This window comes from Ctenocephalides felis, unplaced genomic scaffold (assembly GCF_003426905.1).
Source record: "Ctenocephalides felis isolate EL2017-DRISC unplaced genomic scaffold, ASM342690v1 CF-g0.4_SCAFFOLD_03571, whole genome shotgun sequence".
Taxonomy (NCBI): Eukaryota; Metazoa; Arthropoda; class Insecta; order Siphonaptera; family Pulicidae; genus Ctenocephalides; species Ctenocephalides felis.
This window is the reverse complement of record NW_020539725.1, coordinates 57,013,125-57,029,901: the sequence shown is the minus strand read 5'-3', so window position 1 is coordinate 57,029,901 and position 16,777 is coordinate 57,013,125. Positions and strand designations below refer to the sequence as shown.

General features: G+C 33.0%; 1 protein-coding gene across 1 annotated transcript in view; it reads left to right on the top strand.

Annotated features, from left to right (window-relative positions):
- The window catches only part of LOC113384676, a 37,909-nt gene extending 25,495 nt beyond the window's left edge, over nt 1-12,414 (top strand). The window contains 7 exon segments of the mRNA XM_026622427.1: nt 2,139-2,891; nt 4,737-4,892; nt 6,968-7,129; nt 8,042-8,384; nt 8,784-8,976; nt 9,075-9,435; nt 10,405-12,414. Coding sequence (XP_026478212.1) covers nt 2,139-2,891; nt 4,737-4,892; nt 6,968-7,129; nt 8,042-8,384; nt 8,784-8,976; nt 9,075-9,435; nt 10,405-12,384 — 3,948 coding nt within the window. The 3' untranslated portion in view covers nt 12,385-12,414.
- The last annotated feature ends 4,363 nt before the right edge of the window (nt 12,415-16,777 follow it).

Sequence of the window (16,777 nt, the reverse complement as noted above, 5' to 3'; positions counted from 1 at the left end):
GTTAGTTGTAATTGCCAGATGAATAAAACCTCAAAAAAAATCTATTTATTCTTAGGTAACATAAATTTTTAGCCCCAATTTTCTACTTACTTTCGTCCAGCTTATTTTTATGCCGTAATCATTTCTATAAGTAATATCTAAAATGAAAACTCAACAAAAATGAGGTTTACTTTAATTTTCTTGGCAAATTAAGATAAATAATAAGCAATGTCGATGCTGGTACGAGCAGGACGTCGTTAGTAGAAAAATAAACAAACAGAAAGACTACGTACTACTAACAACATGTAGTGTAGTAATATTTGTTTAGCTGCTGTTGGACTAGAGATGTTTCACAATTTGTACTAATATGTGCACGCTAATGGCACATTTTTATAATTCATGCGTTTATTAATCCTTATGCAGAACGATTACGTTTGTTAATGAAGGAGCTGGAGCCAAAATATCAACGGAGGTTATTTACAATATTTCTCATTATACCATCATAACCTGATATCATAATAGTTTTTCTTCTTATAAATTACTAATGAAACTAAATGAATCGTAAATGGCCAAAAAGATGTTAATTATTTTTTAATTACAATATTTGTTACAACTGCTAAATAATATAACATCTAGTAACATTAATGAACAATAATATAAATTCAAATAAAATAGAGTACAAAATAAAAGCAAATATCAATAATAGTAATAAAATTATTAAGTAAAATAAATAAAATTTGTAAATAATAGAAATAATATTAGAAAAATAATAAAGTGGAATAAAAACAATAAGATGTTAATGACGATCAGCTTCCAAATCAAACGTGATCAAAATTCAAAGATGCCCGAATAAATTTCTAAATGAAGTTACACCAAAGTCACTACACTAAATTACACTAAAGTCGCCGACTTGAACACAATAAACAATGAAACTCAAACACATTCAGATTATTACAAAAGCCGCCTCGAAGATCATCCTAAACTACCTGGGCAAAATGAAAAAGAATTTCATGATTCATTTCCATACGTCAATTTGCAAAATCTCTGACAACGGTTAGAGGATTTTGAATTTTTGGAGTCATTTTTAATTCTACAGTGTTACTTGTTGTCCATTTAAGGACAGGTGTAAAAACTACTATATAATAATAATAAAAAAAATGAAAGGTATTATAGGCATATGTTTAAAGAAATTTGATCCTCATTTCAGAGACGATATGAATTTTATAATTTACTAATACCTAATAAATATAGAAACCAGATCAACTATTATTTCTTTGTTCTTTCAATTAAAATTAAAATAAATTTTACTATCAATAAAATTGAACAGTAAATAAATTTTGTCATAAGTGCTTTAAATCACACTAAATTTGTCGGTATTTTTTTGTTATTTCAGAATATTCGAGCAAAAATTTATTTATTATATAAAATTTGAAAACCGGTTACAACCGGTTTTTCGGAAAAAAATACTATTCGAAAACCGGTTTTCTGAAATGCCGGTTTTTGTATAAACCCCAATAATAATAATAAAAAATTTAAAGGTACACCTTTTACAATTTTTTTTAAATTATCTTCTCCATTGCAATTGAACTAGTCTAATAACTAATAAAATAACTAATTTCATTCAGTTCAAAAATAATATTTAATATATATTATTTATACTATATTATATAGTCTATATAGTAACATAATCATAATATATATAAAAAATATAAAGGTATACCTAATTTTGTTAATTATCTTCTCTATTGCGATTGAACTAGTCTCTATATCAAATGAAACTAATTCTATAATTTTTTATAATCATCCGCCAGCTCTCCTCTTATGAGATGACAGAGTAACTATAATTACATTGGCGAGGCAGAAACAAATATCATATCCATTGTCTGCCTACGCTAATGTGTCTTGTTTTCTTCGCGAACACTCGAAATTCTTCATCCGAATATAATTCCTAGACGACAATATTTGTTGATACGCATCGAAATGAATTTAGGTACTGTTTTTTGTTATCGATTTTTCTTGAACTATTTTTGTCGGGCGAGTAGGCTCTGCCACAACCCCCGTCGTCTTACAACCTTGATCGGCTTAGAAACAAAAGATAGTTTAACATAACCTTATGACGTTTTGTTGAAAAAAGTTAAAGAATGATTCGTTTTTTGCAGGAAAAGAATACAAGTCTATTGATGGACGCGTCACTGAATAACAACAACGATACAACGATTGAGCAGAATAAAAAGGTATCGTATCAGTCTTCCATCAAGCGCAGAGATGATTTTGCTGAAAATGACAGTTATACAAACGGATATATGCCGAATAAAACGCAAAGTTTTGAACTGAAAACTAAAAATGATAGTGAGAAATCTAGCAGTGAAGAACCTGAAAAACCTAGGAAAGCGGCCAGGCCTATTCCTAATTTGATTCCAATCCAGAGCGCATCTTCTAGACGGTCGAGTGGTGCGAACTCCGTGGAAATGAGCCAAAAGGACATGAACGAAATCTGCGCCAAATCGCAAAATAGTGCCTTGAAAGATTTCGCCTCATTGGTTGGAGCTGAAGAGGTAATCAACATAAAACCACAAGTACTCAAAAAGAACGCTTCGTTTTTCGATCGTCTCAAAGAAAAACTACTGACGGACGCTGGCGAAAGTGGCAGTGCCACGTGCAATAACTGTGGACACGTGTCTAGCTCTTTGTCTGAGGCTGCTTCTCATCAAAAGACATGCAATTCGATGGAAACAAAGGATGTAAGTGTCAGATCTGGGTCTATTTTGCGTTCAACTAGATGTCAGTACTGCAGGCATCGATGCAAATCGAGTGCAGATCTGCTGCAACACTTGGCGACCTGCGCCAATGCAGACTTGCAGAATTCCACTAATTCGATGGGAGCCTCCAGCGAAAGCAGCTCAAATGGAAAGGTGAGTCATTTTTAAAATTGAAATGAATTTTGATTTAGAAAATTATTTACAATTAACTGGTCACATTTTCTTAAAAGTTGCTGAAATGTTAATATGATAAGGTGTTCATTGATTACATTTTTTCATATATTTGAAGAAATATTGGCAATTTATATTATCAGCTAATTCATTGAAATATATAAAATACGAGGCCTTTTATCAATATTAAAGTCCTGATAAAGAACATATATCTATAATCGGATAAGATATATATATACACACACATACACACACACACACACATATATATATATATATATATATATATATACATATATATATATATATATATATATGTCTATTAATAAAATAAGTAAATTTTCTTCAAATTATTAATTCAAATGTTGAATGAAGTACAACAGTTTTATTCACACAAGAAATAATTGTTTTCCAAATGTTCCACATTATAATTTCTGTAACAATTTCTTGCATTAATGCATGTTGCAATATGTTATTGCTACTGGCAATGTTTATTTAGTGCTCGTTGAAATTACTCATATGAACACAAGGTCTTTACAACATGTGCATCCTTGGATGCATTTCTTAAGATAGAGAAAAAATATATGTTTTTTATTCTTCATGATGATTCAACTCAAATTTTGATATAAAGCATAATAAACACTCTCATGTAAAATTTACTTTACATTATGTTAATTTAATTAAATTTGCCCTAGATTTAATTATTATTTTTGTTATGTTTCTACTGGACAACGTCTATGGGGTTTAGATAGACATTAGTTGGTTTTCTAGCTGTTCTAAGCCTATAAATTTTATTTTTAGACGTTACGTTTTCACTGGACAACGTTTGTTGGGTCAACTAATTTAAATCATCGTTCATAATATAATTTGTGGTGCTGATTGGCATGATTGGTTTCCAATTAATTATTCCTCATTGAACAGATTTTCTATTCCATCATTACTAAATTACATGTATTTTTATTTAAATGTAACGAGCGATAAGTGATACTATGTACATATTGGATTTCTTGCCGGTGTCAACGATATAATTGTGGGTTAATGAAACGTACGATATACGACAACGCAAGTGAATCTTTATTTACCAGGGGCGGCCAACCTTTCATAGAAACAATAATTAACTTATTAGATTTTATGGGTAGAACGGGGCACAAAGAAATTAGATTGTGAAAACCGAACCAATGACTCATATCAAATAACCAACTATCTGACTATGTTCAGTAAAACTCCCAGATTAGCATCTGGCGGGCGTCCATCAATCACGTGAGGTTGTTAGGGGGAGGAGGGCGTTTTGACAAAAAATCACGAAGCATCACGTGGGAGAGAAAGGGGTATGGTAAGATATCACGTGTATTTATTTTTTGACTGATTTTTTAAAAAAAATCAAACATTTTCAAAAAAAATCAAATATTTTAGATATTTTACGAAACTGAATGCACACGTAATGTTTGGTGGAGGAGTGGGGGGAGTGATCACCAAGTATCACCAAGGGGGAGGGAGGGTCTAAAAATCCTTAAAAACTCGCTCACGTGATTAATTAATGATTGACGCCCCCTAATTCATGATTATACAAATATGTATCCCTACACATCAGTAAACAACTATAATTTTTTGTTTGTTTTTTATTTTCTCGATAATCATTGAAATTATTCCAGAACTCATACATTTATAAAAACATCGAAAATTATAGTAATTAACTAATTAGGTTTATTGTTTCAATTTATCTTATTTCTCTGTTTTCCTCCCCTGCAATAATTCTAGTTCGTTTATATGTGTGCCATATGAGAGTGCTTTTACTAGCTACAAAGTGTGTGAATTATCATTTTCAAGGCGGACGCGACAATTGACATGGACGCAGCAGAATCGGCTTCAACTGCGCCGGTTGATGACCTCCAAGGGCCGCATCCCATGGAGAACGTGGTCTTTGTGTGGAACACGCTGCCGCCGGGACGAGGTGCCGATCAGCACATGGAGGAGCGGATGCAGGTAAGGGAAATTGGAATTTTAATCATTCGAGGATTCTGGTGGCACTGTTTGCCATCAGAAACAATATTTTTAGTAACCCTTTATATAGAGCAATTTCATTGTGAGGTTAATGTCCAGCACCTGGAACTAGCAATAAATGACGGGCGTCTTAGGGGGCGTCCATTTATCACGTGATCGATTTCTAAGTATTTTTGGACCTCCCCCTTCCCCCTTGTTGATAGGTCATATTTAAAATTAACCCCCCCTCCCCCACACAACACGTGTATTTTTAGTACCTAGAGAAAATCATAAAAATTTTTATTTTTTTTGAAAATATTTAGTTTTTTTTTAAATTGAGGTAAAATATAAATACACTTGATATCTTACCAGATCCTTCCCTGATATTTCGTGATTTTTGTCAAACCCACTTTCACCCTTTTTGGCTCACGTGATTAATGGACGCTCCCTTATCAGCTTTATTTTTAAGCATTAAATGTTGGTTTAAGCATAATTAGGTCACTTTATTTTAATGTTTGATATTATTTTTAATTTAATATATCATATTAAAAAGTAATACATATTAAATTCAGAATAGTTTTGCAACTTGTATATTGGTAATTTCAGCAGCTATTTGCTGACTACTTTAGTCAAATGTCTTAATTATAAAGATTAATTAATAAGTTTATGTAGAAGAATACAGCTCAGGCGCATTAAAGTATTATAAATGCAAATACGAATGAAAAATATTTATTTATATTTTTCTAAATAGAATAATACATCAATCAATCAATCATTTTAACGTAGCACCAGTGTACAGGTAACCCCCGTATAACAATAAATGACAGTACTTCTATAACACGGATTTGCTCTAATACGGTTTAAGAATTGATATCACCCTCCTTAGAGCACGGTATTTTTAAAGCACGGGTTTGCTCTAACCTGGTTTCAGATCTGAGCAAAACCTTAATAGAATAAAAAATAGAGTAAAATCTGTGAAAATCAAACTTTAATTGATCTAAAATTAGTAAAATCGCAGTACAATAGCTCAATAAATGTGATAAAACTAATACAAAAGATAACTAATTTGATAGTTATTATTCGATTGCATACATTCTATAGATGCAAATGTCTAGGCTTATCCGATTAGTCATTTTGCATATTTGATTCACGGTAAAGTAAATGCCCAAATGATATTTTTTTACTTTTTAAAATCCTAAAATCTTCCAAGGAATAATCGTTCCAGCTCATTTGCCAAACAATTACCAGGACAAGATTGAAAATGAACTTCATGTTACTACCAGTTCATGTGTCTATTTTCCAAAATCTCTAACAATGGTCAGAAGATTTTGTTATTTTAAAGTCATTTTTTTTTAAATCCTACGGTTTTGCATGCTCTCTTACAATATAAAAAAAGATTCAAAAATAATCCATCCATCCAAATACAACCAAAGTACTAATAGTATTCTGCTCTTATTTTCCTATGCAAAACCAAAAAAAAAAAAATTATATTGACGGAACACATTAACAGTTTACGTAATTCTTATACTTGTTGCTCAATCCAAGTCGTAACGACATTGTTGACTGACTGCTATTATTTGCTTTTATGCATGGGTCATGGAAATCGTGATTCATTGAACAATCACAGGCCTATAAAATAAATCAAGTCAAAAAAGATGTACATATAATATCAGGTCGTCCTTCCTGTAACTTTATAATTAAAGGCATGGAGTCTTTTTTAAATCTTTTTAATATTACCACAATTTGGAGGTATACTCTGTAGGATCTAAAAGACTATTTTGAAGTATATCATACATAAATTGAATATGTTACTGCAAAATAAAATATATGAATGTAACTTTTTGATTTAATATTTTGTGAACTACAAATTAATATTATTATCTGATTTAATATTAAAACGTATTTCTGAGTTACATTCCGCATCGTGCAAGTCAGATTCGCTATATCTACGGCAATCAATGATTGGTCAGTTTCAGAATAGATTTGTTGGATTAAATGGGATTTTTGTAACCTGCAGTTTTATAGAAATAAAAAAAATATCATTGTTAATATGTTAATTTGTGTCTTTATTTCCCTAGGATGAGGAGAGCAGTTTGGATTTGAGTGTCAGAACGGTCAGTCCGATGGAAGAAGGGCAAATCAGCGAGTCCGAGTATTGCGTCGGCGTCGAGACGGCACCCGGTTACGGGGCCACTCTTAAATCACTGCCGAGAGAAAGCGACCATATTGCAGAGAAAAAGGTCGGTCTCACACAAAATTAACACTTAAAAAATACCATATATCGAAAGATTGATTGACATAGGAAAGTTGATGCGTTTAAGGATTGATGGTGACGATGATAAGTTAAATTCAATACATTTGCATTGACGTGGTTTAGCTATTTACTGCTGACACATTATTGTCATGATGATGTTTGACTGCATAGAACATAATCATTGATAATATAAACGTCGGTTCCTGGCTATGGTCTAGAATTAAAAAAAAAAGAGATTTTGGCTCATGTTTTCAAATTTTAGCTTTTTAAGAATATGTGTGCAACAGCTTTTTTCAAAATTCAAATTATTTTCGGAGATTTAGTGTTTGATCACAATAATCCTCCTCGATACAGAGTCTTTTTAATAGACTTTTCCTTAGTATGAATTACGGTCATCCTCAAATTTCGAATATCTTAGAAGATAAAATTTCTTTTTCTGTCTTTAACAAAATTTCTTTTTCCACTGTCGTTATTTTTCGAAAAAATATTTTTTTAACTTGTCCATAGTTGTAGACATTATTCTAGATTAACAATATATACATATTTTTGATAAGATTATTTGTAGGGTTAAAATTTTGGGCATGGTCAGGTGCCAATAAATTGAAACCCCACACTTCATCATCTCCAAAATCAAAATGACAGATTTAATTTTTTTTCTAAATTATTAAGACATTAATTAATAACCTGTAATAAAAATATAGTAAAAATGTTGTTTTCGTCTTTTTTACAGCCTTTCAAATATCGCATCTAATTCATGCCCTTAGACCAGAATACTCCCAAAAATATTCTTAACATTGACAATCACTGATACACTCAATCACTGATCATACACTGATAGTTATTGTCTTTTTTAAAGATTTTTATTTCACAGTTTCACTAAATTTTATTACAATTTTAGGTATTTAAATGCCCAAGCTGTTCCTTCTGGGCCACGACTGCATCTCGATTTCACGTTCATATAGTGGGACATCTGAATAGAAAACCATTCGAATGTTCTTTGTGTTCATATCGTTCAAATTGGCGTTGGGATATTACGAAGCACATTCGTCTGAAGTCAGTCCGTGACAAATGCCACGAGGAGGCGAGGGTCCTGATGACGGATGAAACCGGGAGGCGAAACTATTCGAAATACAACGCCTATCTGACGCTCATGCGAGTCGCTGATGGCACGGACGGATCTCATGCAACTCACTCATCAGTCAGCCATAAGCGAAGCAGGGCAGCAGAAAACTTTACACAAGGTAGTAAAAGAAACAAAATTTCTTCACTTGTCTGCCAAACCCATTGCCTTCAATATATTTGCCTTCGATTTTTTTTTATTTGAATTTTAATATAAATTTTATGCATATTAGACAGGCAGAAGTGCCTGGTATGAGAGATCGTACAAAACACCTATACAAAGTACAGGCCTCAGGACTGACCTTGTGGTACTCCACATGTTAATTTGCATATGTCACTTGTGCAATTTCCTTTAGAATACTGAGAAGAATGCCTTCCACTCCTAGTTCTAAAAGTTTATTGATCAGAATCTTGTGATCTATCGTGTCGAATGCCTTTGTTAGATCAATAAATATTGCCACAGTGTGCATTTTATCTTCAATGTGTTGGCTGATAATAACAATCATTTTTTTAACATCTAGGTAATATGTCACCACATAGTGAATCAAGCTTCCTAGAATTACCTCGACTAACACCAGCTAACTCAAGATCTTCTTCAGCTGCCAAAAGTGACGCTAGTGGTGAAGTAAGGCCACCACCACCCCTGAAGCATGCAGGATCTCTCAGTGATGACAACAAGAAAAAACATTTTAAGTGCAAGAAATGCCACTTCAGGTGAGTAAATAAAGTAAAAGTACTATCTTTGGATTAAAATTTATTGATATGATGAAGTAATATTAAGTATGCAGGCTAAATTATTCTTTTTTCTACAGACATCCAATCCGAGATATTGTCCTGCAGCATGTTAAGTCTCACTACATTGAGGCGGGTGCTAAAGTGCCAGGTGAACCAGAGGTTCTCGATCTCACGAGTGACTTGTCATCAAATGACAGTGGCCACTTAAATAATAATAACAACGGTTTGGGATGGTCATCGGGAAACACTTCGCAATTTGTCGGTGAGAGTAATGAGGCAAGTGTCATGCATATGGGCCAACATCAGCAAAACTTAACAATGGTGAATGGTGGGGTTAATGTTAACGTGAATACTTCGCTGGCGCCGCCACAAGTGCCGCCAGCACCATTTCGATGCGGCCATTGCCATCAAGTATCAAACTGGAAGCATGTTATCCAGGTATTAACCAAACACATGCACGATGGTGCACGCTTACTAACTCGGTGTGGGCAGAAGCAATCATAAGTGGTTTTCTACCGGTGAATTATATTTATGTTAAAAAGAGCTGCAAATAACAAATGCAATTATTTTTAGCAAAGTGCTAGTAATATCTCTATTATGATTGCTTCTTTAGTTAAGGTGTTGTGGATTGATTGATATATTAATTTGAATGGTTTTGTGGAAACTCGCTTTGAAAACGGGTGATTTATATTAATAGGATACAAAATAGAACGAAAGGATAATTAAATATGATTTTATCACTATCGTACTGCATTTTAAAACATTTGCATAAAATAGTTGTATCTCAATATCTAGAATATGTTGAGTTAAAGTGAAAACTACAAACCCAGTTAATAAATTTTTTACATTTTGCATAAACTAAAACAATTAATTTTTACACATTTAAAAAAAATGTCTGTTATAATAATGTAAGTTCAAAGATATGATTATGGTGCATGGAAATATTTTGCAATTTTTATACTATTCTTGGTTTTATCACTTCTTGATATATTTAGTTTACTTTTTGAAATTTCGTTTCAATAATTATATGTTTATGTTACATCTATTTCAATCTCGACTATATTTTCCCTTCATGTTCAATTTTCATACACAGATTTTAACATATTCCACAAATAAATACTATGGTGGTTGCACAGTGATCCTAATATATTATATTCTCAATGACATAATACATAAATTTTAATTCAGGGAAATCTTTCTTTTCTCATTCTTACAAAAAGATTTAAACATACTCTTTGTATAAAATATTTACCGATTGCATGCTTGGTAGTAATCACTATTCGGGATATATACACATATATATTACAGTTAATTTTGTACTCATTTATTTATTTGTGTTTGTGTTTAGGTTTTTTTAGCATTATAAAGTTTTCGCTGACACTAAACATGAAATTCTTCTTATTATAGCGTCATTGTCGTCTTAAGCACAATGGTGACATACGCGTCCACACAGCCGATATGGATGCAGCAGAAGAATTAAACTTATCTGCACATAAAGTTGAGCCACGTAAAGGAGAATTTTTATGCGAAATGTGTCCGTATAGTGGTACATCCGAAATAGATTTAGAAGGGCATGTCCGTCAACATACACCTAACTCAGAATCAGTTTTCAAATGCTTTTTCTGTGAATATTTTGTAGTATCCAAACAAGATTTGATTCAACACATAACTTTGCATGGCGTTCAAGATCCAGAGGAATATTTTGAAATGCGCATGTCACGCGATGGTCGTTCGGCAGTTAGATTTAAGTGTAATTCATGTCCTTATGTCAGCAATAGCAAAGCCCAATATACCTACCATTCTATGTTCCACGTTGCTAAAACTGGAGAATATCAATGCGACGAATGTTCATACAGCGTTTCCAAAAGGCATTTGTTGCAGCAACATATGCGTGTCCATGGACGAGATTTGGACGTCGACGGGCCACTAGCTAAAAAGATCAAAACAGAAGATACCGAAGATGATTGTGTCATTGAGGAAGTCGATTCAGAACCTACAAAAATGCTGCATTTCTGTGAACAATGCCCAGCTAGATTTCTTATTGAACGCGAGTTGCAAATTCATGCTCGCTACCACAATTCAAATTCGCCTCACAAGTGCGAATATTGCACATACTGTGCGAGACAAGCTTCGCATTTGCAATCACATTCTATTGTACACACCACTGCCTATCAAGATAAAACAAAACAGTTGCAAGAAGTTCACCCAGTAAACATTTTGCATCCTCAGCCAACAACGGCTTTATTGATGAATAGACCAAACACCGGACAGCAAGTTTGGATAGCAGTCAATCGTGTTATTGAAGAATCAGATTTTGATAGCGCAATTACAGCTAGTCGTGTACCTAACAAACATTTTTCATGTGAACGTTGCCCTGCTCGATTTTTCAAACAGTCTGCTTTGCAGCACCATACAACGTTGCACGGCAGTTCGGGTCCTTTCCGGTGTCAATATTGCGACTACTCGGTTCGAGATTTGGGTAATCTGAGAAAACATGAGCAATTGCACTGTGGAAGTACGGATACGGTACCGCTTTCGGGTACTGATCTATTTGCACAGAAAACTGAAGCTGAACGAACCAAAAGCGGTCTTATGATGCATTCCAATGAACTTCCCCCGCCTCAAACATTGCTAGCTGATCCTCAGTTCGGAACTCAAATTCATGGAAATCCCGATTTTATTTATCCTACTTACGTGAAAAATGGACGCACACGCGAAAAACGCTACAAGTGCCATAAATGTCCATCGGCGTTTGAGAAAAGAGAACAATATCGAGTGCACATGACTTTACATGGGGCACAGCAGAGGTATAAATGTGAAGCTTGCGATTACTCTGTTAAATATTATGCTAATTATGTTCAGCATATGAAGAAACACCAAGTCAGTGCTGATGCTCAGGCAGCTAGACGTTCCTTGTTAGGCATTTCTGATAATAACAGTAGTCTGGAAAATATTGAAGAAAATAAAGACTACCGTCCGATGAGCTTTGCTCAAAAACAAGCTGAAGCAATAAAAGCATTAAAATCTGAGGCCAAACATCGTTGCAAATCATGCCCCTTTGTTGGATTGACTGCCGCATCTTTAGAAGAACATACCGCTCACCACGGCGGAGAAGGTACCAATAAATGTAACCACTGTGATTATGTATGCCCTCGGGAACAGTCATTAAGTGAACATGAGGGCCTACATTTTCTAGTCGATAATAGTTTAACCCCAGAAGCATATATGAACCCAACAGGTCTGTCTTTAGTTTATCGCAGTGAAGAAAATGACAAAGAAGGTGAAGAATGCATACTTTTTGATGACTCAAATGTTGCTCCTCCTCCAGTCATTAGGGATTCTGAAAAAATTTATGTGGATTTGCCGAAACGCACTGCGAAGAATTAAAATGGATTTTTATATTTAGTTTTAACATTTGGTGTAGTTAATTAAGTGATTTGACAGTGATGTTATTAATATATATATATGAAAATTATGAGCATCGTGTGCCGTTTTTATTGTTTTATTTTTTCTTAAATAGTTAATATATTATATGAAATAATCTTAAATATGAATTAGGTTTCACTAATTTGACTAAATTAAGTAAATCTAACTATATGAAATATAAAATTTATTTATGTATATAGTAATAGTATTTTCATAAATTTATTGTATAACAAATTGCCATATTTCTAATAAAAACATATTTGTATATTTGAGCCAAAGCATAGAAACCAAATATTATAAAATCATTAGAGTTATATTATAATTTGGTTTTATAATAAAGATTATATATATGAACAATATTTATACTTTCATATTATATGTCATAATTTTTTAGGATTCATTGAATAGAATAAATATTTAGTTATGTTGTTCATGAATAATAATTGCTAACCATAATCGTTGAATTCCAAAGTGCAGTTCATAATATAAATTATCACTCAAAATTTGCCAGATTTTTTTTTTGTTAAAATGAATTAAAACTACTAACATATTAATACTTAAATACGTCCGAACAGCTTTGAAAATCAGTCAGTTTACTTGGCGCGGGGTTGACTGACTATAGAGAGCAGTTAAGCAATGAAAAATATTTATTTAATCAATTTGTGATTTTGTGAATATTGAAGTGTTGATTTCTTTTTAGCTGCAATAACATTAGTTTTTAGTAGGTAAGTTCTTCCATATCTTTTGCATGAAATGAGATCGCAAATTTTGACTAGATGTCACATTTTGTCCGCCATAAAAATGGACATTCTTGGGGTGCTTAAAAATTGTTATTGAAATCAAACTGAATCAAAATCAAGGCCTTTTGATGTGTTGCTGGCAGACAATGTAGTATTGTTATATAATATACAATGTTTTGAAAAATCTAAATAAAATGCTTCAAATGCTTGTATATGTGTGTGTGTGGATATAATTTTTTGTCCACGAAATCAACCGATTTGAATGATTTAAAAAACATTCGATTCCTTTTGATGGGAAGACGTGCTCATTAGTTTTTGGTGAATACAGGTCCAGCCGTTTCAAAGATACGGGGAAAAAAGTGCGAAAAACGGTAATTCAGTTTTTGAGAGAACCGAGTACCCGATTTGAATGATTCAAAAAATACTTTACTTGTATGGATGAAATAAAGAATTGGTAAAATTTTCGGTAAGACAGGTTTTGGAGATACAGAAGGAAAAAAATATAATTTGCGGTCAAAAATGATCATTAGACATATGCACATCAAGTTATCAAATATTTTATAGAGATTTTAAACATGTAGACCAATTAATTATAAAATAAATATTGTTACAATTTTTCTGGGTTTCGTACTAAGATTTTTAATTTTTAGAGTTCATTTATACGGTTCAAACAAATTTCAAAATTTTTAGATTTTTTTTCAAAATACATAAATTTTAAATTTACAATTCAGTTTAAAAATGTGTAATTAATCATTGATTAACATATGTTGATTATTAATTTTTCTTGCTTGAATATTGAATTCTGGTACGGGAAGTTCCAGCAATTTGCTTTAAGGCACGATGCCATAGGGATCGTTCAAGTATTACGTAAGCAGATTTATTACAATTATTTACCCCCCTATCCCCTTTGTCAGCAAAAGTAAGCAGAGCTCTTACCCCCTACCCTCAAGCTTACGTAAACATTTTGCAATTAATGTAAAAAAATAAAAATACTACCTATGACGCAATCATCATCCAGACTCCCCAGCCCCCCATGTCAACCCAAAATAAGCAAATCAACAAACCTTCCGCCCCCCCCTATAGTGCTTACGTAATACTTCGACGGACCCATACACAACTCGTTTTGTATACGGATCGGGGTGTTAGTGCAACTTGTCGTATGGTTAAATGCTACTTACGATTAGTTTTGTTTGACTTCTCAGTCAGTCTGCTAAATAATATAAATAAGCATTTTTCCTTCATTTTTCGGCTACATTTATACATTATTCTATATTTATTATTTTTACAACCTATTAAGTTAATGGCATTAATAACAAAATATTATTCAAGTTATAGTTAAATCATTATAAGTTATAATTCTATTATTATTAACTTCCCGTTGGGTAATTTATTGTAATGGGCCGAAAATCGGAATTGAAAATTTTTACATTTCTCGACGTTTTGAAGGTTTCTGAACATTTTGGCATACCTCAGAAAAAATGGATGTGTGTGTGTGTGTGTGTATGTATGTATGGATACAAATTTTCGCCCACGTTTTCGGGCGTACGGATCAACCGATTTGAATGGTTTAAAAAACATTCGATTCCTATTGATAGGGAAAAGAGCTTAGTTTTTGGCAAAGGCAGGTCCAGCCGTTTCGGAGATACGGAGCGAAGAATGCAGAAATAGAAATCGTTTTTTTGAGAGAACTGAGTATCCGATTTGAATGATCTAAAAAACATTCAATTAGTAATGATTGGGAGAAGTGTTTATTAGTTTTTGGCAAGACAGGCGTAGCCATTTCGAAGATACGGAGCTGGATATGTAAAAAAATGGCAGTTTTTGAGAGAACTAAGCGTCCGATTTAAATGATTCAAAGAACTTTCTGCTTGTCTTAACAAAATAATTGATCTTGGAAAATAAAATTGTTTAAAACTTTTTTTTTTTTAATTTTTTGTATATCGAAAATAATTCAGATTTTATTTTCAATTCTGACTATAGTTCTAATATACTTTAAACAAATAATTCCAACTTTGCAATTCAGTTTATATAATTCTTATAAATATTATAGACAATGTTACAATATTTATAATAATCTATTTGAAAACATTCAGTATTCCTCGAACATTTCGTTACGGTACGGGAAGTTCCAGCAATTTGCCTTAAGGCACGATGCCACCCAAACCACAAGTTATAATTTAAGTTCAATATTTTAATCGCTTATAACAACGATATAAAGTCTTTTCCTCGACTGGGAGCGTGGCGTCTCTTGTAATCCGGCTACTCGGAGGTCAGATTTCGTGGATGTCTTGAGGTCGGGATCAACTGTGGCCTGGTGGCGCATGTTGACCGGACGTCCGCACTAAGCTCGCCATCGACATGGGTACCCCGAGGGAGCTCGGGGTGTTCAGGTTGTCTAAGGAGGGGCGAACCGGGCCAGAGGGGACACCCAGCAGCCAAGAGCCCCCGTGGTGAGCAGTAGTGGGATCGCGTCCGGGAGTGCGTGCCTTGTCGCAGCCCAACCGATACAGATAGACCGAAATCTTTTTTTTTCGTTTTATATATTAATTTGTTTATATTTGTAATGATTTATGCAAATAATTACTCTTAACTCGGAAAACTGAGTGAGTTATGTTGTTTTATGTTTTTTATTGCTGGCATATGTTTAGTAGACCGAAGTACAACGCAGGCGCGTCGCATGATGCACCCTGTTTAGGCGAAATTTTAAGAATACAAATTTTATATTAGAACTTTATGCAGATTTGCAATACTTTAAATATTTTTTATAACTAGTGGTGCATGGCATCGTACCTTAAGGCAAATTGCTGAAACTTCCCGTACCAAAAATACATTTTTTAAAAAACGTTAATTTTTTTTTAAACTTTGAAAATGAAAATAGATTTTTGAGAACTTTCAAATTTTTTAAAAGAATTGACTTTTTTGGGAGAAAAAATTGTTTTTTTTTTTTTTAAATTTGAAATATTTTCGAAATTTTGAACTTTTTCACAAAGCAATCGCACTGCTTCAGCTGCACAGAAACGAAGTATCGAAGCGCGTAAGCGCCGCGTCGCCGGCTTATGGACAAATGATGTTACGGAATAGTAATGTAAACCAAATTGATACACATTATTAAAATCTCCATAAAATATCTGATAATTTGATGTGCATATGTCTAATGATTATTTTTGACCGCCAAATGGCATTTTTTTACCTTTTTTACTAGATCTCCGAAACCGCTAAAACTGACTTCCCAAATGTTTAATAAAGTTATCATCTTATTTTTACAAGTAAAATGTTTGTGAAATAATAAAATTGGACGCCCCGTTCTTTTAAAAACTGAGTTACCGTTTTTAGCACTTTTTGCCTCGTATCTTCGAAATGGCTAGATCTGCCTGTGCCAAAAACTAATCAGCACGTCTCCTTATCAATAGGAATCGAATGTTTTTTAAATAATTGAAATTGGTTGAACCGTGTTCCCGAAATCGTCGTCGAAAATTTGTATCCGCACGCACATACACACACGTTCACACGCACATACATCCATTTTTTCTAAGGTATGCCAAAATGTTCAGAAACCTTTGAAACGTAAAGATATATAAAAATTTTCATTTTCGATTTTTTTGAGATTATTATGA